Raw genomic sequence first — 21,417 nt, forward strand, 5'->3', positions numbered from 1 at the left:
GCTCCCTGTGCCTGCGCGGCTTCCCTGGAGGCAGCGGGGCTTGGAGGGTGATGCTTGTGATTCAGGAAACAAACCCAGGTGACGAGGATGGGTCAGACCCATTCAGCACGGTGACGGGGTGTGCTCACCGTGTGAGGGAGCCCAGCTACCAGGAATTAATTCACCTGGTGGTGGAGGGGGTCACGGTCTGGAGGGCCTGCCACCTAAGCTGGACCCTGAAGAATGTCTAGGACCAGCCTGGGGCTGGGAGAGACGGAGGGAGATGCCTTTGTCCGATTCCGGAGAACCTCCAGGGATGAGGCTGGAGGTTTGGGGGGCCACATCAAGGGGACCCCATGAACCAGCTGCTCAGACTCCACTGCAGGCAGACCCTAGCTGAGCAGCTGAGAGCTGCTGAATGTCAGTTTCCTGAGCCAAGGCCTCAACCTCTTCTCTGAAGAGGGAACCGGGCTGGGTCTGGGAGCAGCTACGCTGTCTGGAGAAGCTGGCCGCCTGCAACACTGGAGGCTGGGAGCTGGCAAGGAGACACAGGTTGTGGCCCTTTAAGTCCTGCTGAGCCCTTCCAAACCCAACTGCTAAAATTCTACGTTAGGCCCTTAAATATTCATCGGGGGATAAATTACAATTTCTTCACGAAGCAAATGACTGAAAGCATCCCAGCTGTTAGGGGGCCTGGTGGCCAGAAGGAATAATTTCTGTGGGTGTGGCCATCAGCTTTGGACAGGGGGCTCCCAGGGACATGTGGCATAAATGCCTCCTGCCTCTGCAGGGGAACACTGTCTCCTGTATATGTCATCAGATAAGCTTATCAGGAGCCCTGAAATGTAGCTTAAGTCTAATTTAAGACATTATTTTGTGTATGGAATGCTAAGAAGGAATGTGGGAAGGTTTGACAAAATGCTGAACACAGGCAGTGAAGAGGGATGTTATGACTTGCGATGCCCACACTGGGGACCGGGGTGTGCCCTCCTCCGGGCACTGCAGGGCACCTGCCCAACATCCATGCCTTCTTCCCTGCTCACCAACAGGACCTTGATTTTTTTCAGACTGGTGACATGTCCATTAATCAGTCACCTCCCTGGCAGTTCTTTGCAGCTAAGTCTGGCAGTTCTCGTTTTGGTTTTCCTGATTAAAAAGGGACAGACCCAGTGGGCCATGCCTTTTGCCTTTCCTCCTTCTTCCTGCCTACATGGTGGATGTGAGACCCAGAGGTGCAGCAGGAAGACTCGTGAGCAGAAGGAATGAAGCCACAGATGGGCGGCAGCATGGGAGACAGAGGCAGCCTGGGACCTGGCACTGGAGAGGCAGCTACCCACAGTCAGGCTCCCGTGCTGGAGGCATTTATGGGAAGGCAGGGACTCGCTGGAATCATTAGCCCTGAGCAGCCCATCTACACATACTAGGAGTCCGCAGAGATGCCTGGGCAGGCCCAGCTCAACGGAGCCTTTGTGCAAATGAGAAAAAGATGCCCAAGTCCAGGGAGACACAGCCCCATGGCAGACAGCTTAAGAGAGAGAAGCATTGCTCAGATTTCAGCCTTGCCCCCTCAGCCAGCATCCATGTGCAGCAAGCAACCTGCACAGACCTATGTGGTGGCTCTGAGCCCGACATGTCCTTGTCCCCATTCTCAACAGAACTCAGTTCACTCCCGTGGACACACCCACACAGCCCCCTAAAAGTTGGTAAGCAGCAAGCCACTGGGCATCGTAGGTTACGGGGATGCTTTCAGAGCACTTCCCGCTTCACACAGGGAGGAATAAGAAGTAAACTCGTATCTGAAACTGAACAGTTAAATCTCTGGATTTTATCCAAGGGCTATTTTAAATGTTCTTGTTGATAATCAAGACAGGCGCCACTGGATGCTGCTGACCTCTCAAGTGTCTGGGGTGGGGCGTTCTGCCTGAGATGAGGGGGTCATATGGGGTTGTCCCCCCTCTATCCTCCCCTCCCACAACAACCCAGAGCGTCGTCTGCAAGAACAAGCCAAAATTCTCTGTGCCCCGGAGCACGTCTAGGGATTAGCAATCATCAGCTCTGATCCATTTCCATCATCTTTTGGTGTCAAAGCCCCAGATCGGCAAGAGTGACTTTTATTTCCTTTACCTGGTCCTGTGTCTGAGTCACTGTCATCCATCCTCTTCCACAAAGCCTCTCCTGCCCCCTCCTTCATTCCCACCACCTCCACCCTGAGCCTGATCCTGGGTGGCAGGCTCCCAGAGCAGCCCGCCACCGGCCCCCTGCTTCCAGCTTCTTCTCACCCTCAACCCTTCCACCCCACTCTTGCTAAGAGTCACTCTCAGACACTCAACTCCTTATCGGACTTCTGTGATCAGAAAGTCAGTGACTGTCCATTGTTTTAAGTAAGAAAAATAGGAAATTGGTTAATGAGGGAAAGGGGAGATAAAGCAGAGAAGACAGAATGTTCCTTGTAAAGGAGGTTAGGAAATGCTGGATGACCCTCCAAAGGCATCTGGAGAGGACCGGGCAAGATGTGACGGGGCAAAGGTGGAACAGGGCTTGGGAGGGTGACAGGAGACAATGCTTCGAGGCAGGAGATCAGAAAGTATTTCGCATTTGATAGAAGATCAACCACATCTCCCGAGACGACACCCAAACAAAGAAACACAATCCTGAATCCTCCTAATCTATCAATACTGGGCCTACTTGAAGGAAATGGCAACATTCTGAGAGCAATAAAAGACAATGTGATCAAATGAGAAATATCATGTTGCTGGGTAGGAAGCCTCAACGTTGTAAGGATGCTCAGCACCTCTCATTATACACACACACATACACACACGTGCATCTTTTAAAATATATATAAAATGTATATATAAAAGCATATATTTAAAATGATTCTAATCAAATTCCAACTATTCTAAAGTTATTATGAAAGAATATATGTGTAAAAAAAATCCCTAAGTAAAGTTATATGTGGTATCTACCCAGTCAGATATAAAACTTATTATAAAACAGATAAAATTAAAATGAGCAGCACTGGCACTGGAAGAGTTAAGAATGACAGAACAGAATAGAAAGACAGTGTAGAAAAAGCTCTCGTACAATGGCCCAGGGCTTTCCAACAAACACAGCAAGATCAGTGAGTCACAATCCGTTACGAAAGCCCAATTTCTAATATAGAACCAAGGAAAGTAACTTTAAGTCAAAAAAACAACAACCCAATATGGTAGGTTAACATCATGACAAACTGGATTGACTGACATCTTCCTTCTTAAAAAAAAAAAAAAAAAAAGCCAGCAGAAAGCAAGAACCCAGGCTGCTGTGGGGTTGGCCAAGGGTCACCATGGTGAGAGCACGCCACACCCCATGAGACCCCCTTTGCTGACTGGAGTCAAGGCATTATCAGCGACAGTCCATAACAGCAAAGCCTAAGCAGAGGCAGAAGAGGCTTGAGAAGCAAGCTCAGTCTTCTGACTGGCTCTGAGCGGTAGGGTGTCTTCCCATATTTATTTATTTGTTGCCTCTGTTTGATACAGATCTCATTCCCTTAAATGGATATTTCCTCGGTGCCTACGAGGTGCCTACTCCCTGAGTGGGGACATTTTTCATGGGGACCAACGAAAACATGCATACTTGGGTGCTACCAATGGTCAGTCCTGGGGTAACAGGAAATACGAGTTTCTCCCTCAATTCTTTTATAAAAGTCAGCCATCCACATCTCTGCCCTCGAGTCCCAAGATCTGTCAGGGACGAGAGGATGTTGCTGGACACGGCTGTGGGCTCGGGCTCCAGGCACAGGATGCCAGACTAGGCTGGAAGTGAACATCTGGTGAGATAGTTGCCCCAGCAAAAGGGTAGAAGTGAGGAAGAATGGGGGAAACCAGAGTGGGGATGTCTTTGAACGTGCAACTTTCCCAAGTATGTCCAAGAGTTTAAAAGAGGAACTTGCTTCTTTAAAGGGGAACGGGTATTCTGGGACGAGGCCAGGCTCTAGTTTGCTTCCAGAAAGCCTAGTTAAGCTGAACTTTTGGGCAGAACCAGGCAGCAACACCTAGCACTTCCTTCAGAGCAACAGCCATCAGGGAGCTCCAACGTGCCAACAGCTGCCCTTCCAGAAATACTGCCTCTGGAGAAATGCTCCAGGCTTGGATAGAATGCAGGACTTTTGTTTGTTTTGTTTTGCACTTAGCCAAGAAGACTGCAGGGACTGGGGAGAGGGTGTAACAGCCAAGATGGTGCAAGATAGAGGTTATCCTCTGGGGAGAGAGATGCTGTCGAGGCAAGCAGAGACCTCATAGAGAGAACGGCCAGGACGGAGGTCACGAAGGCAATTCAGCTGCTTTCTCCCAAGTTGTCCAAGAGGGCTGAGGGTCCAGCTTCCAGAAAGCAGAAGTGAGCCCCTCCAGGAGGAGACTTCAAACAGGCAGCGCCCAGGGCCACAAGAGTTACGGAATTTCTGAGAAGCACAGAGGAGGCAGTCGGCTGAAGGAGTGATTGCTAACTGCCAAGGCTTACGGGCGAGCGCTGTGACTTGCAGCCTGCATTCACCTGGTGACCAGCTCCATGGGTTGGGGTCGGCCCTCTAGAACCAGTCAGCTCCAAGAGGTAGGAGCCTGCAAACTTAGCCCCTCCAAGGGGCAGAAAGTCACACACATCAGGGATGTTTTCTAGAACATTAAACCAGACATTTAGGCCCACTCAGGGGGACCAGGGGACACCACCAGTCCAGATGCGGAGACGGAAGCCTGCCTGCCTTGCAGGGAGCAGACGTGCAAGTCAGGTGTTCGGGTAGAACAGATCACTGCCGCCAAGAACAAGTATTTCAGAACCTGCAAACACAGAGACAAACTTGATTCTGAATGGTTATCGGGGTTGGGTGACCCCCAACGTGGGCCACGTAAGAGTGACCACAACCAGATGCAGTTCAACATCTTGAGGAAAAAGACCGTAATTCCTCCTCATTATCATCCAGTTTTGGAAAAGAGAAGGGTGAGTATTCAGGCAGCAGTTAGGAGAAGGTGGAAAGGAAAATTTTAATGCTAAATAGTAGCCATTAAGCTTAGAGGTTAATATAGAATCTCACATTGGAGTCTCAGGAAAGTCACATGAGACAAAGGGTAAGAAAAGCAATAGAATAAAAAATGACACGCTTGTTAACACAGCACACAAGCATGTTTCCCCCTGTTGCACTGGGTCCACTCAACACCCCCAGGAGGTCAGGCATATGGGATCAGGCCTGGTTTCTTTCTTTCCTCCCCTCCACCCTCTAAAGGCAAAAACAGGTTCAGAGAGGTTGACCAACTCGCTCAAGGTCACACAGCTAGAGGTAGAGTCCAGACTAAATGAAATTCAAAATTTCAGTCGCAAAGCATATATAGGTCATTGAGGGGAAAGAGAGAGTCTTTTTTAAAAATGGCAAGATTTTAAAATCCCCAAGGGAAGAGCACAATGAAGTGTTCCGAGCATGAACTTGGAATTAGCCAGAACAAGACGCAATCCCGGGATTGCATGAACAGACCCAGGAGCCCTGAAGGGGAACGGATAACATCCAGAGCAGCAAGTCACCCGGGGCGGGGGGGTGTCAGCTGGGGGCCTGATGCATTCACAGCCTAGTGACCTTGGCAAGGCACTGAACGTCTCTGCCTCATGTCCTCTCTGCGACCTACCCTGAGTGCGGGGTTTGTTGTGAGGATGAGATGAGACCATGGATGACACTCAGTGAGAATGATGCCTGGCCCGCAGCAAGGACAGGCATGTGTCTACTGGGACTATGAGGCTAGTGTCACTGGTACTGACGCAGGTAAAGTACTTAGGTTAATACCTGGAAAATCATGCTTTCTAAGAATTAGCTCTCAGCTGCTTTTACTCCCAAGTCATCCTTTTAAAAAATATATGGTCTACCAACGTGTATTTTTCATAACTAAGGCATCTACCACGTTTATAGACCAAATGAGCCTACATAAATAGGAATGGCAGGTCAGAGCAGTGTCCCCACCCTAAATAGTGGCAGCCCCTGGGACAGTGCAAGGACTTGAGACTCAGCCTGCAGAGCTGCCTCCCTGGGACACGACAACTTGCTGGGGCTTCCCGGATGAATGAAAATAGCCCACGGATGCTCCTAAGAGTCTGTGCAGACCCCCAGGCACCTGGAAACCCTGCACGGGGAGCAGATCTAGAAAAGGGGCGTGCCTGGAGTGGTACTGCAGACCGCCTTGCAAAGGAGAAGGTAGCCAACGTCCTGGTTTCTGTTTTTAAGGAGGAGAATACTGTGGTGATTTTCACATGCCAAATTTCCCTCTGAGGCTAACAGCCTGGACTCCAGGTCTAATGGAAAGGGGAGGTCTGGAGAAAGAACAGAAGATTCTCCTTCTTTGCCAGGAGACGTAGCTGCCTCCATGGCTGAGTGGGCAAACGTTAAGTCACCACCTCTAACTGGGAGAAACTCAACATCATTTATCTGAAGACCAAACCTGTTTGATCAATCTACCGACACTTTCTGAAGGAAAACCAGAAAATGTGGTTTATTTAGACCAGTGCTTTTCAATTTTGGGTGCACAAGAGAATCCCAAGGGGCACTTTTATTTTTTATTATTTTTTTCATGTCTCAGGATTCATTCTCTAAATTTCTTATCTTTTCCCTACCATTTTTTTTTGTTCATTTTTTAAATGGAGGCACTGAGGATTGAACCCAGGACCTTATGCATGCTAAGCATGTGCTCTACCACTGAGCTATATACCCTCCTGTCCCCATGGAGTCACTTCTAAACAACAGCGATGCCTGGGTCCCGTCCTCAGGGATCCTGATCTCCTTGGTCTGGAGGGAGAACAGGGTCACAGAAGTTTGAAAGATGTCTGTGTAACCAGAGTCACTGATTTAGACTTTAAAACAGTCTAAAGGTTTGAGATGAGGAGGAAGTTGCTCTTTTCAGAAGAGGAATGCAATGTAAAAACAGGGAACAGAAGGCAGGGGTAAGTGAACACTTCTTAGGATACAGAAACATTCCAAGATGTAGCAAGGTCTGTCATTTTTATGAATAATGTGGGATAAAGTCCCCACAGCTACAGATGATGCAGGAAGTCTGCGCTGATGTTAAAATGAGCCTGACATGCCCATCTAATGCCAAGGTCATCCCAGCACCAGGAGCTGAGCTGTCGGTTACTGAGAGCCTGTCCTTGGACACTCAGGGGTTAATGCCCTTTGATAAAGAGGATCAAGGTCCAGAGAAGGGCCACGTGGAAGCCCTGACTCCCACGTCAGGGGAAGAGGAGGAAATGAACAGCTGGGAGGGGGGGGGCACCAGCAAAGACCGTGGAGGCTCGCCGTCCAGGCAGGTGGACGGGGCTCGCCTTGCAAAGTTTTCTGAAATGCCGCCCTGAAGGATCACCCCTTTGAATTTTTAAAGAGCAATTTTACTAGAAATAAAGGAGGCAATTTTTAAAAAGTGGATATTCAGCACATAGAACTTGTTATCCCAGAGGGTGCTGGCACCGAAAATAGAAACTGGGCTGAGGACATGATTTATGAAGAGAACTCAGAGTCTTGGAGAATACCGCTAAGTTTCAGAGCATTTCCATGAAAGGCGACTGACCTCTCAAAATGCTTCTCAGCATCCCTGCCACCGACCCCGGGGCTGGCTCGGCGAGGCACGAGTTCTAGAAATGGTAAATCATTCCTCCTCACTCCCTGCTAACTGCCAAGAGGGTGACGCCACAGGATATTTTCAAAGCTGTCTGCTGAGAAAGTGACAATGACAGTGATGCCACGATACAGAGGCCATAAAGATGTGACCAGTATGGAATTTTCCTAAGTCCTGGAACAAGCCAGACAGTGATACACGTGGGAAAGCATTAAGGCCAAAGGCAAAACAACAACAACAACAACAACAAAGCCAACTAAATAAAGGCTGGAAGACCTTCAGTTAGGAATAAAGTTTCTGCAGAACTTGCCAGAATAGGCTTGTTTACTGACAAGTTTAGGGAAAAAATGTTAATTTCCCCTATTCACCCTTTAGGCCTTTCCTAGCAGAGGACAGCTGTAACACAGGTACATTTCCAGTGTTAATGTGGTTTACCCAGTGCCCTGACCAGGAGCCTTTTGAGAGGGGACGGGAGTGCTCTTACTAATTAGATGCTGGGACCCCAGAAATACACCAGGACTATCCTGGGTACACGAGGATGCGTGATCACCCCAGTCAAGTCCCAAAGTTGGGTTTGGAATTCCCAGGTAGAATAAATAACATGTTCCCTTATGACATGAACACAAACACAGGGTAGGAAGATTTTATTCTCTTCTCAGGAGAATAAAATGGAGTCAGGGGGTTGGCAGGGTGGAGGGGTCACCGTGGACAGTGGTGGTGGGAGCAATGTCCTCCTCACTGGTGCCTCACTTTTCACTTTAAATCAATGGTTCACAACTTGCGTTGAGTCTCTGGGGAGCTCTTCAAGACAACCCAGGCTGGGGCTTACTCCAGATCAGATAAATCATCATCTCTGGATTTTCTTAAAAAGTCAGGGCTAATAGTTTCTGGTATGTTTCAAAACTTCAAGGTAAATAAAGTTGAACAGATTTCTCCAAATCCACCCTGGAGCCCCCTCCCCATGATAAATCTAGTGAACGCTGGGGAGTAAGACAGCAATGAGACACCAGAGGGGAAACCAGGTCCCCTCCTTCCTTCAGGTACCCAGACGTCCTGCGGTCTGTCTGGAACTCGGGATATAAAAGCTGCCCTCTGGGGGCAGGTGGGACTTGGCCACCCTGGATTAAGCACACAGGTTTGAAGACGACCACTTCCTGGGGCTTCTCTGGGCGATGTCAAGTCCACAGAAGGTACCTCCCCACCCCCGGCAACGGGCCTTCTGCCCTGACATCCTTCTCTGGGGACATTTTAACCATCTCCTATGCCATTCTCCACATCTCAGACCGGCAGCAGAAACACAACATGATGAAATTTAGCACAGGATTTCTGCCTTTCTCCACAAAACGTAATTAAAGTCATCTTGCTAAAAAGCTATATATATTTCTTGCTGAGAAAGAAAAGTCAATCCAGTTCCAGAAACTATTTGGAAAGAAAACCAAAGAGCACATCTGTCTGTTCTTATCATTTCCATTAAGTGGTCAGCCCAGCCTTGGCTCCAGCACACGAATCTTCAGGGGTGACTCGGGCGGTCATAACTATGCCCTGTAACTAAGGTCTGGTGTAAGTTTTCTGATGGAAACGAAAACTGATTCCCTTTGCCCTGTGCTGCCTTGCGAAGTCTATTTTATGTGTGCTGTGCTCTCTTGTGTTTAATGAAAAACTTCTCATGAGCTGGAATTCGGAAGTGGCTGTTTTTAGCTGCGTTTTATGAAAATCACAGACGAGGATTAGAAACAGAAGTAAAACTGGTTATTACCTGTACTGGTAACAGACACATAATCAATTCAACTCTCCAATTTGCCTTTTCACCTTCTGTAACATTGGCAAATTAGCCCCTGCTCACATTTGCTATCCCCCCAAAATGGGCTCTTAGGTCCCATTGGGGGCACATTCTGGAATCAATTTGGAAAATGTTTTGATATATTACTTTCCTTTTCTGCTCTCACTTTATAAAAATGAGGCAAACATTGGTCCTCTAGGTAGGCAATAAAGTACTTTAAGAGGCTGCCACCTACTTCCAGCAAGAACAGAACTTTGGGCTCCTGAGAAGACACCAATCAGATTCATCACCATCCACAGGGGGACCACGAGGATGGAGGGAGGGAAGTGAATTGTCCATTCTGGGTCTTCTCAGGGAAGATTTAACCTTGCCATTCCCCTTGTAAAAATGAAGTCAGACATGCTTTCACTGCCAAACTGTTACTCCCTCTTATTGCTCCCACCTGGGTCAAGAGCCAGCAACCCCCCCCCCCCGCCCCCAGGAACCTCCAAGGCTGAGAAGCAGCCAGGGGAAGCCCGGAGGGTGGAGGCAGTCAGAGGAGATCACTTGGAAAGAAGCAGGATGAAGGAAACGGGCCAACAGATCAGCGATTGGTGGAGAAAGCGAGGTCAAGCCCTGGGTGGCTCCAGGCCACCAGACTGCTGGTTTAACCTAGCCACGCCAGTCCTCTCCCAGGTGCCGGACCCGGCTGTGAGAACTGGAGGGGGCATGTGGACAACTCATGACCACATGTGACTGGTCCTGGGAAAGTCAGGACCCAGGGGCACTGAGAGCGGGTGCCCAACATCAGCTCCCTAGGCAATATTTCCTAAGAGAGGACAAGAGGTCTGATTTCAGTTGAAGGAGAGGACCGATCAATGGGCATGATTTTCTATACAGGATCCTGGCAGTTTGATTGACAAACAGGAGAAAACTTTAATTCTGACTTGGGGGATCTCTGAGGCTGGAAATGGTTGAGATTCCCATCCTTGCTGGGACAGGGCAGAAGTCAGCACGAGGGTAAAGGCCAACTCAGGAAGAGGAACAGGCAGTTCGGACCCCCAGCATAGGTTTTAACAGGAAGTCGACCAATTACAGCTCCAACCTAGCCTTTCAGCATCACACAGGCACCACCCCCATCACTCGGCCCCTCGTCGAAGGGCGCTCCTGTCCTGAGGATGCTGCACGTACCTTTTGATTCCAAATCGGTGCCTGACTGGTAGGTCAGGAGCCCAACTCAGGCAGCTTTAATACTCATCTAAAATTATGCTAAATGGAGCAGCCCATGGAGCTGGAATTAACTCACAATCACAAGTTCTTCCACATTTACTCTAAACTTTACAAAGTATTTTCTCATACCCCTAGTTCCTGAGAAGAGAAGACAGTCTTAAACCTGTATTATTATTGTTGTTGTTATTATTATTATATTATTATTATTATTATTATTTTAAAACTGTAATATACCCAGAATAACGTAAGAGTGTTAAAAAAATCAGTTAAGACTTATGTGAAGGAGACTGAATTAATGAAGCAAATCATTAGAAATAAAATCTGTGGTCCAGCATCACGAAGCCCCTTCATCAGTTTTCAGTAGCCATGGCTTCACCTTTGATGCCCAATAACTTCACGTATAGATCTTTCCATTGATAAAAGTGGACAGAACATCTCTGTTTGAAATCCCAAAGCAGCAATGCCTACAAGGCTTTCAAACATTTATAAGAAATTAAAAACTCTAGATTCAAGTGTCATGTTTACAGGATGCTAACAATAGGGCTATCTGGAAGCATCCAAATGGTTGTAGCATGCTGACTCAGCCAGGGGATTCTCTCAAGAAATGTCACACGGGGTATTGCCTTTGTGAAAGCATTATGTGGTTACAGTTGAGGTTCAAACCACTACCATCAACCATCATCAACAAAGTAACATATCCCATGGCTGAAGTCAGTGTATTTGATAACTTAGCAAGTCTCCTTTTGCCTAGTTAATGCCAACATCTGTCTTTGGGCCATGCTAACATTCCCAGAGTTGTCTTTTGGTTTTTTCCTCCAGGTTATTGGGTGCTTTGAAAGCCACCTTGTGTAATGGTGTTAGTAAGCTGTGTCCATATTAGCTAAGAAACGTCCCTCACTCATTCAGCTTCCACTAGCATGTGGCACAGAGAGTTCTGTACTAAAGATCAGATTTTTATACTCACTAACTTTTTTTAGCAAACAGCAAGAGCAACCCGCAGGGAATTTTATGTACAACGCATCTCTCCATTCTACCCAACAGCTAAAAGGAACTCTGCAAATCAAGAAGCATGCTGGATGCTAGCGGTACCTTGGAGACGGCCAGTTCCTTAGATTTAGATTCAAACAGGTGCTCCAGCTTGGAGGTGTCCACCTTGATAGGTTCCAGTTTCGACCACAGGAATTCTCTGCAGCGGCCGTTGTTCTTACACGGCCACTCGAACGGCCGCACTTCATTCCAGAACAGACGGATGGTCTTCTTTTTCTTGGTGAATGCTGGCTGGCCCCTGGGTACCTGGGGCCACCCTAAGCCCTGAGGAGCACTGAACACTGGAGGAGGAGCCAATAAATTACCGGGGACTGGAGGGGGAGGCACGCTGTCCAGCAGGGGCGGAGGGGGCGGGGGCGGCAGACCCAGAAAGGTGGGCGGGGGCGGAGGAGGGGGCCCTGGGGCCTCCCTGTGACCCAGGTCCACGTCCAGGACGTCGATGTCATCCTCCTCCCCCAGGTCGGTGAAGTCCATGTCTTGGATTCTGAGCTCCCTCGGATTGGCCATGAGCTGGTCCCAGATGTAGTCAGATTCCGTCTTCGGCTGCACAGATGCCTTCTCGGTGACCTTGTCATTGGGCTCGCCATCAGGGGAGATGGACCCTTTCCCTAGGTCCCCGCTATTGAATTTCTCAGCAAAGGCTTTCACGCTGCCCCGATTGTCCAGACAGTCAACGTCCACCTTCCTAACGCTCTCATCCTGGACGAAAGAGTTGGCCTGCAGGGTGGATATCCTACTGGCCAGGCTGGCTACTGCCTCCGCCCCCTGCTCAGGCCTCCTGGTCTCGCCCTCCCCCTTCTCCTCGTCATCCGTGGGCTTTCTGTTATGGGCATACAGCATGTCCAGCATGAACCGTTTGCTGGTGAGGATGTCGCCACACTGCTCATTTACTCCGGCATCCTGAACACCCGTGGACCACAAACCTGAAAGTATATGGGGGGAAAAAATGAGAACATGGCACGGACCTCAATACCACGAGAAAACCAACGAGGCAACACGTGGGCTTTACACACAGAGTGACTCAGGGAGACATGGAAATAAAGCAATTGAAGAGGGAGGCACGCATGGCTGACAAGATGCTCTTGACCAGAAAGATGCTGCATCAAAGTGCCAATGACCCACTCTAGGACCCAAGACACTTATAGGTGTGACACTTTTTGTGGCTCTGGCCTAGGCTCATGGGAGAAATTTTCCTGACCTTGCCTGCCCACCCATGACAGCTGGTCAGGAGCCACCCAGGGGCTTCTGCCCTAACTAGACACAGCAAGACAAAGAAATGCCACCTCATCCACAGCAGGTGTTGGAAAGGCTGTGGAGTTACGCCCCCTACCCCACCTCTGCACCAGCACAGCCAAAGCACCCAGAGAAACACACAAACCCCGCCACTGGTCACACTGCAAGTTCACAGCCACCAGTCTTCGGGAGACCCATCATGTTGCCTGGCGGTCCCATCCGTGACCTCTTCTACATGACGTGTCACACACCTTCTCTCTCCTCTAGCTTCCACCCGTCATCTCATCCTCTGCAAGCATGGCCTTGCTTCCCAGTTCAGCAGCTTAAAAGACAAGGTCAGAGATCTTCCAGGGTCTCCATTCTGCCTCCTCCCATCCACCTGCACCTGAGCCCCGACCATGGCCTCCCTCCTGTGACAACTGATAAACCGTCCTCTTAGCAGGGGTCAACTGCTCCACTTGGGCATTTGGAAACCACTCCAACAGTTTTCTGTCCTGCATCTCCCATGCTTCTCCTGCACATAAACATGGTTAACTTCACCCATTAAAACAAGAAACCTCACTTGATTCCACTTACCAATCCAGCTATAATCCAAATTTTCTCTTTTCTTTTAAAGTAAAGCTGCTCACAAGAATTGTTCGGCTGTCTGCAATTTCTCTCTTTATCTCTCTTGAACCCAGGCTAATGAAAGATACTCCTTTCCGAGTGACCGATGACATTCCTATTGCACTAGACCCAGCTGTCACCCCCTCACCCTTGACTTAACACCCTTACCCGGCCTCCAGGTCATGGCACTCACCTGGTTTGCTTCCTTCTTTTTGGCTGCTCCTTCTCAGTCTCCTCTGTTGGTTCCTCTTACCTTTAAACTTTAAATATCCATGGACCTCTTCACTCTTCCTACACTCACTATCTTAGTCATCATCTCATCCAGGCTCCAGGCTTTAAACACCGACTTCTGCCCTCACTCCCATCCACTCACTGAACCTGCCTCTCGTGTAGTCATTTCCCATCTCCGATATGGCAACTTTATCCACCTTGAGGCCAATTCCAAAAAACCTTAGAGTCATCCCTGACTCCTCCTGTTCCTTCAGCCCACATATCCAACACCGCAGGGCATCCTGTTAGCTAAATATTCATGTTGCATCCAGAATCCAACCACTTTTCTCATCCCACCCCTGGCACAACGACCCTGCTCCAAACCAGCATGGTTTCTCACTGACAGCATTGCAGGGGAGTCCCCACGCCGGTCCTGACTTCTGCCCTTGTCCCTCTACAGTCAGTTCTTAACACAACAGCCACGTCGTGATACGTTGAAATGTATATCCTTCTGTCTTGATGGTGCCTTGTTTCACTGAGACTAAAGACCAATGACCTGTCAGTGTTCACAAGCCATGTAGGTCCCACCTGAATGTTCTCTCCTCTCCAACCACCGCCTCCAGCACCGCTCCTCACCCTCTCAGATACACAGACATGAACTTCTTCACCTGCAGTAGCTCCTTGATATTCCTAGAGTTCACCAAGCATGACCCAGCCTCAGGGACTTTGCCCCTCTTGGGACAAACCCAGTTAGCCACACAATTTGCTTCTCAACTTCCTATAGATCTTTGCTCAAATAGTTATACTCCCAGTGAAGTCTTCCTTGACCACCTTACCTACCTACCTATCTACCTATTTTAATGGAGGTACTGGGGATTGAACCCAGGACCTCATGCATGCTAAGAACGCATTCTACCACTGAGCAATGCCCTCCCCTCATTTTATTTTGAATTGTGTAAACCTCCCTCTCCCCTCCGTGGTTTATCATCCTTCCCTGTTTTATTTTCCACCCAAGCACTTCTTACTGTCTCATCTTCCACATGCTTTCCTTTTTTATTTTATTGCTGCCTTTGCCCCATCCCGGGAACAATTATAATTACTCGTTAAACTGTGTTCTTCCTTGGAATGTAAACTCTACAAGGGCAGGGATCTGGGTTTGTTTAGTTCACTGTTGTTATCTCCAGCATGTAGGATGAATGAATGAATGTATGGGCAGGAATGTCATTCCTCTGAGTTTGCTTCTTAAGGGCCAGCAAGGCTGGGCGCTGGGCATTTCAGGTTGTGAGTTTCATCAGGTATCCAGGGCCCCCATGGACACCTGTCTGGGGAGGGGCAGGAGACCCAGGCTGAGGACGTGAGCATGGGGAGCTTCATCCCACCAGAGGAGCAGGGCCCGACCCCACGTGCTGGGGGAGGACACTGGGTCTCTCCCATGTGGCCGTGTCTGCATCCTTGAGGGGGTATTTACTAGGGAAGCACAAAGGCCCCCTGGTGCTCTGTTTTTCCCAGTGTAGCTTTGTTCTCTATGTTCTGCTCAACAGTGGCCAAGGTCACCAAGTGACCAGCACCAGAACAAGGAGCTCTTGAGTCCTCTTGTAGGTCTCACCAACAGAACACACTCAGGCGATAATCACCATCAAAGAGAGAGAAGGTGGCATTTGAGGACATGATGGAAAAAATCTCTACAGCTGGTCAGACAGTCCTGTAAATAGGGAGACTGCTTGGATGCCAGGAGGCTGTGGCAGATAAGTAGCTGAGTGTCTCTCAAAAGACTGCCTCACTCTCTCCATTTATTGGGAAATGTTGGCAATTTTTTTATTTTGGCGCCTGGGAAAAGAGCATAATCAGGTAACAACTTAAATGCTGGTTTTCTCGTTTACTTTCTTCATTCATTTTGGTCTTTTTTTTTTTTTTAAACCATCATTAGGGTCCCTAGTAATCTCCTTTGCTTTGAAGTCTACTTTATCTGGTATTAATACAGCCACTCCTGCTTTTCTTTGATTAATGGTGCCTTGGTATCTTTTCCCAACTTTCAACTTTCCATCTGCCCATGTCATTATGTTTGAAATGAGTTGCGTATAGATAGCACATAACTGGGTTGTGTTTTTATCCACTCTGCAAATCTCTGTCTTTAATTTAAAGTAATTATTAATACGTTAGGGCTTCAGTCGGTCATTTGTTTTTGTTTGTTCCCTTTGTTTCAGCCTCTGTTCCTCCTTTCTTGGTCTTGGGTGAGTAACTTGAACATTTTTTTTAAAATTTCAATGTGATTTATCTATAGTGTTTCTGAGTGCGTTGCTTCACGTAATTTCCTCAGTGTTTGCTCTAGGTGTTACCATATATATACACACTAAACTAGTCTATTGGTATTGATGTCTTACTACTTTGAAGTGTAGAAACCTTACTTCCATTTAGATCCCTTGACCCTCCCACTTTTTTGTGGGGGGGCAGTTGGGGAGGGAGGTAATTAGGTTTGTTTATTTTATTTATTTATTTATTTATTTATTTATTTATTTATTTATTTATTTATTTATTTTAATGGAGGGACTGGGGATTGAACCCAGGACCTCGTGCATGCTGAGCACGTGCTCTACCCCTGAGCTATACCCTCCCCTTTCCTCCCACTTTTAAAATACAGTTGTCTTAAGTATTTCCTCTACATACACTGAACATTGCACATCAAATATAATTTTTGCTTCCACCGTCAAAAATGATTTAAGAAGCTCCCAAGGAAAAAGATAGAACTTTTAAAATTTAGACCTACTTTTACCCAGTCTGTTGTTCTTTTCTTGCTGGAATCCCAAGCCTTCATCTGTCATCATTTCCCTTCTGGTCAACAATGTCGTTTAACCTTTATTCATCAGTGGCTGTGTGAACCCCTACTATGTTCTGGACACCCAGCTAGGAGGGGAGGACTCACAATGAACAAGAAAGACACCCCCACCCTCACAAAGCTTACCTTCAAGTAGAGACAAAGGACAGTTACACAAGGAACTACAGCAAAATGCGGTGAATGCCACAATACAGCCTCTCACACTAACGCCAGGGAGCAGAACACAAGAAACAAAGACAAATAAAACCCTGCGACTGGAATCAGTTGAGTCTCTTTCAAGCCCTACAAATTCATCTTCGAGCCACAGGGATGACCATTAGAAGTAAGGTTGGGAACCACCCTGATTGCCTTTGTGATCTAATTGAGAACATTCTGAAAAGCAAGAATGATGACAGAGCTTCCTCGATTCCACGGCTGCTGGTGGTGCCGTGAGCAGTGGGATTTTGTTAGGAACCAATAAGCTACAACAAATAAACATGATCATATCTCTTAACAACCCCAGACTGAAGCAGAAAAGTCACTGCAAAGCTCTAATTCCTGGACACCACCAGCTTGGGGGAGAAAGTCAATGGTTCCTCACGGGGAGCAGAGTCTCCATTTTTGGAAAGTTGTACTTACTTGGAAGAATACTGGGCAATCTGATCCAAGAAAGTTCTGTTCCCTGCCTTATTTTTACTAATCCAAGTTGTTGATATGTTTTAGGCCTGCTAAACCTAGTTATGAGGACCAATTCCTAGAGTTATACATAATAAATAAAACATGATTTAAGGGCAAACGGATGGAGAAGACTTACCCAACAGCCTGTACTCTGACCATAATTACAGTAGATGTAAATAATTACAAGTAGAATTTGAGAGTTTAACTGTAATCTGACTTTGAAAGAAATTAAGTATCAATATATGTAATCCTCTTGGCACATACATCTTCAACCAGACAAAGGGTTTTAAATGCCATAATTCCTAAGATGTAAACTAATAAAGTGTTTCAGTCTTCCTTTTTCACTGCATCACAGTGACCAGTGATACAGAAGCTAAAATCTAATAATACAACTGTGGAAACTCAAATATTAACTCTTTTAGACTAAGCTACTGATTGACAGGTCTCCTGGGAGACATGATGGCAACATTCATTCATTCAATCTTCATTCACTCGTCCAGGCTCCAGGGACAATGTATCCTTAACCTGTGACCTACCAAGCCATGCAGGAATCCTGCCACTGGTTAAAGGCCCATGTGGAACCTTAATACTGCCCTTTGGGCCTCAGATGTAGGCTCCTTGAGTCTGTGTCACTGTGTAGTGGCTGGTTGGCCCAGAAGACACGCCTCTACTGGTAAGGAGTGTTAGGGGAGAGAGGTGGCTTCCTGCCCCCACGACAGCATGTACATCATGGGTAGGAAAGCCAACCCCATGGTGTCACACAGGAGTCATAATTCAAACGATTATTTGAATCACTTAACAATTTCTAAAACCCTCTGTGGTACCCACCCCAGAGTTCCTAGTGAAGGCTAATATTTCATTTGGGCTGTAATCATAAAGTCACCATTAAACAGGTGAAACTGGATGAATGTCAGGTATAACACTAACAAGGAATCATTCTGTAAGAAAAAGAGTGTACTTGATACCAAAGAAAAGAGTGGTCCTGAGTAAACTGCAGAAAATTAGCTAAATGATGTGCATTCCAGCAGAGCACATCAAAGCGCCCTCAGCACACTGCAAACCGCCACTTTTGGGGAAGCACCACACCATCCTTTTCAACAAACTGACTCTGGTCTGCGATGCTTGGTCACAACGGTTTAACACAACTCACTGGAAAAACTCTTTCAAAGGAGTAGATGACAACATGACACGGCTCTAAATCTGAATCAGAGAAAAGCCACACTTACTATGAACACTTAAACAATTAGAGGGAAATGGGGAATTTCTCCTCTGGGGCTTATTCCTTATGAAGGTGCATCGTTATTGGCCCTTTGGAAGTCACGGCGCAACAGCACGGCAGAGGGTGGGGGCCCTTCCGCGGGGCAGGCAGCTGCCGGCTGGCTGAGGGTGGCCACATCCCTCGCCCCCGGACACGGGGGACAGTCCGCTGAGTGAGCTGAGCCAGCAGGTCAGCTCGGAGGCCAGCGACCCCCGCCCCCACCTCCGCGCGCCGGGGTTCCCTGGGCCGCACTTGCTGAGAAACGGGGCTTCCTTACCGGCCCCGCTGTCCCGGGAGCGCCTGTCCTCCTTGTCCTCCCTCTCCAACGTGCTGCTGGACGACGAGATGCTGGAGGCCGAGCAGTTGTCCCGCTCGTTCAGCGCCTCATTCTGCCGCTCCTTCTCGCTCAGGGAGGCTCGCTCCTCCGGCTCCGGCTCCAGCGCCCGCTCCGCCTCGCTCTCGGCTCCCACGTGGCCGGGCGCCGGGTCCTCGGGGGCCTCAGCCGCCACCTGCCCCGCCTCCGCCTCGGGTTCGGGCTCAGGGCCCCCGGCGCTCGCTGGTGGAGACAACAGTGGAGTTCACAATCTCGATAGAAATTTCTTGAGCATCAAATGAGTGCAAAAATGGACTTTTCTGTGCTGTCTACGGCAGGCAGAATTCTCAGCTGGACCCCTAGATTCCTGTTCCCTGGTTATTCACTCAAATGTGAATCTAGGCACTGTGCGGAAGGGGCTGTGTGGCCTGAATTCACATCTCAAGTTGCTTAACCTTAAGACACAGAGATGATCCAACCTGGTGAGCCTTTTAAAAGCAGAGTGTTTTCTGATTGGCACCAGAAAAGGATGTCAGAGGGATCAGAAGAATAGGAGGTATTTAACACATCAGTGCTGGCTTTAAAGATGGAGCAGCCCACGTGACAAGGAGAGGGGTGGCCTTAGAAGCTGAGAACAACTCTTGGCCAACAGCCAACAAGGAACGTGGACCTCGGTCCTACAAACACAAGAAACTGAATTCTGCCAACAACCTGAGTGCCCCTGGAGGTGTGTTTTTCACATGGCCTTCTGATGAGAGCCCCACAGCCACAGCCTCGACTGTGGCCTTGTGATACCCCCAGCTGAGAACCGAGGTAGCCATGCTGGGCTTCTGACCAGGGGAAACTGTGAGATAATAAATGGGTAGTGCTCTGAATAGCCATGTTTGTGTGACTTGTTACACAGCAATAGCAAACTAATACATGCTTCTTTGGCCTCTTCAAAGAAACAGGAAAAAAAATCCGTGGTGAATCAGGCTGAGAAGCAAAGAGCAGCCTGATGTTTTTTCAGTGGCTTAACCAGTGAGGCCCACCACCCGTTGCTTGAATTGTGTTTGCTTATAATGTGAAGTCAGTCTGTCATTTTGAAAGTTACTGAGAAGAACCACTCATGGGCACAGGACTCTGTAAACTTATCAAGACTGGAGATTTGATGCTGGTACCAAAGCCAGACGCTCAGGCTCCGTGTAATCCACTAGGGAGGAGGGAAAAGGCAGTCTGCCTCATGCATGTGTTTGCTGAGCAATCCTCTCAGCTGTGAGCTGTGGATGGGTAGCAAAATGACTGAGAATACAAAAAAAAAAAAAAAAAGTCATCTGTAAAGGCCAGAGGAGGAAGAGTCACTCCTGAGGGCCTGACCGTCCAGTCTGGGCCAAGTCACATCGCTGGAATCCTGGCTGCGCTCCAGCCCCAGGCACACACTGCTAGAAGCAAGAGAGAAATTCAGGCAGGATCTGTAGTGGCAGGAACTGTACGGGGTCTGCCCAGACCCCCTGAGAACAGTCAGATGGGGAGGGGTCTCTCTTTGTGGAGGCATCCTGCCAGCTCAGGTGACGGGCAATGTGGGGCCCAGGGCAGGCTCCCCTCCCAGGCCAGGCAGTGGCATTACTATGGGAGAGGAAAGCTCAGGCCTCACTGGGCAGGGGCTCCGGCTGCCCTCACATCCCAGCAAAAAGTCATTCTGCAAGGACGCACTCACTGGGTCCAGAACCCCTTGTCTGCGCTCACTCTCACTGCCTCCCTCAGAGGATGAGTCAGGGCCCTGGGGAGGGAGGGAGGGAGCCTGTGAGGAAGATGAAATGTCAGCCTCTCCTTGATGTCCTGAGTAACTTCCAACGGAGAAAAAAAAGAGAGAAGAAATGCTCCTCTGTGGGAATCTCCTCAGTGCCCTTCAGGTAGGAATTGGGTGTACAGGACAGAGGGACCTTTCCTGCTGCCCGCCCGGGGCCTGACAACACATCATACGTCTTCTGCTGGGACTCCAGCCTAATGCAGGCACCTGCTTCCTGGGCCAACTGGAGGAAGAGAGGACAGCGCAGGAAAGGCTGTCTGCAGCCTGCTGGGCGTCCCTGCTGGGTGTCCCAAAAGGGATGGTTTGAAACTAGCAATGACAGCAACATTTCCAGGCTGAGAGGCACTGGCTGTCAGTAGCAGGGGGACACCAAAGGGCACACCACGGTGAACCCACGTGCACCAGGCACTTTTCCTTAAAAGCAAAAAAAAGGAGGCTGGGTACAGGGGAAGAGTGAACAGACCTTAGAGAAAAATTCCCTTTGGCGTTGAACGCATTTTTTTTTTAAATGGGAACTTCTTTTTCATCTGATAGTAGAGTATTGAGCAAAGAGCTCCCCAGCCCCGTTTGTTTTTCCAGCATGGCAGAAGCGTGGTCTGAGTACCAGCAGTGTCATCATTTGGTTGACAGAGAGCATGTGTTCTCATATACACTGACTTTAGAAGAGCCACATCAAAACGAAAAGTGTGTTTCCAACAGCCTTGCATGTGGCATCTGTTTCAGTTTTAATTGACGAGCAGATGGTGAATACTGGAGAGGGTGCCTCCGTGTGGCTCTCTCCCTGACCGGGACCCGGTGCGGTTGGTTGCCATCAGCCTGTCTCCCCTCACCGTCCCCAGGAGACTGGCAGACAGAGTAGGAAGGAGCCATGGTTGTTTGACTCC

At 48.5% G+C, this 21,417-nt stretch overlaps 1 protein-coding gene across 12 annotated transcripts in view; it reads right to left on the bottom strand.

Annotated features, from left to right (window-relative positions):
- Positions 1-21,417, bottom strand: part of FHOD3 (formin homology 2 domain containing 3) — a 411,734-nt gene that overhangs the window by 49,111 nt on the left and 341,206 nt on the right. For all 12 annotated transcript variants that reach the window (XM_064481498.1, XM_064481499.1, XM_064481497.1 and 9 more), the window contains 2 exons: positions 18,709-18,987; positions 11,677-12,557 (listed from right to left, as the gene is read on the bottom strand). In XM_064481498.1, coding sequence (XP_064337568.1) covers positions 11,677-12,557; positions 18,709-18,987 — 1,160 coding nt within the window. The remainder of the gene's footprint in view (positions 1-11,676; positions 12,558-18,708; positions 18,988-21,417) is intronic.

This window comes from Camelus dromedarius, chromosome 32, assembly GCF_036321535.1.
Source record: "Camelus dromedarius isolate mCamDro1 chromosome 32, mCamDro1.pat, whole genome shotgun sequence".
In the NCBI taxonomy this organism is placed as follows: domain Eukaryota; kingdom Metazoa; phylum Chordata; class Mammalia; order Artiodactyla; family Camelidae; genus Camelus; species Camelus dromedarius.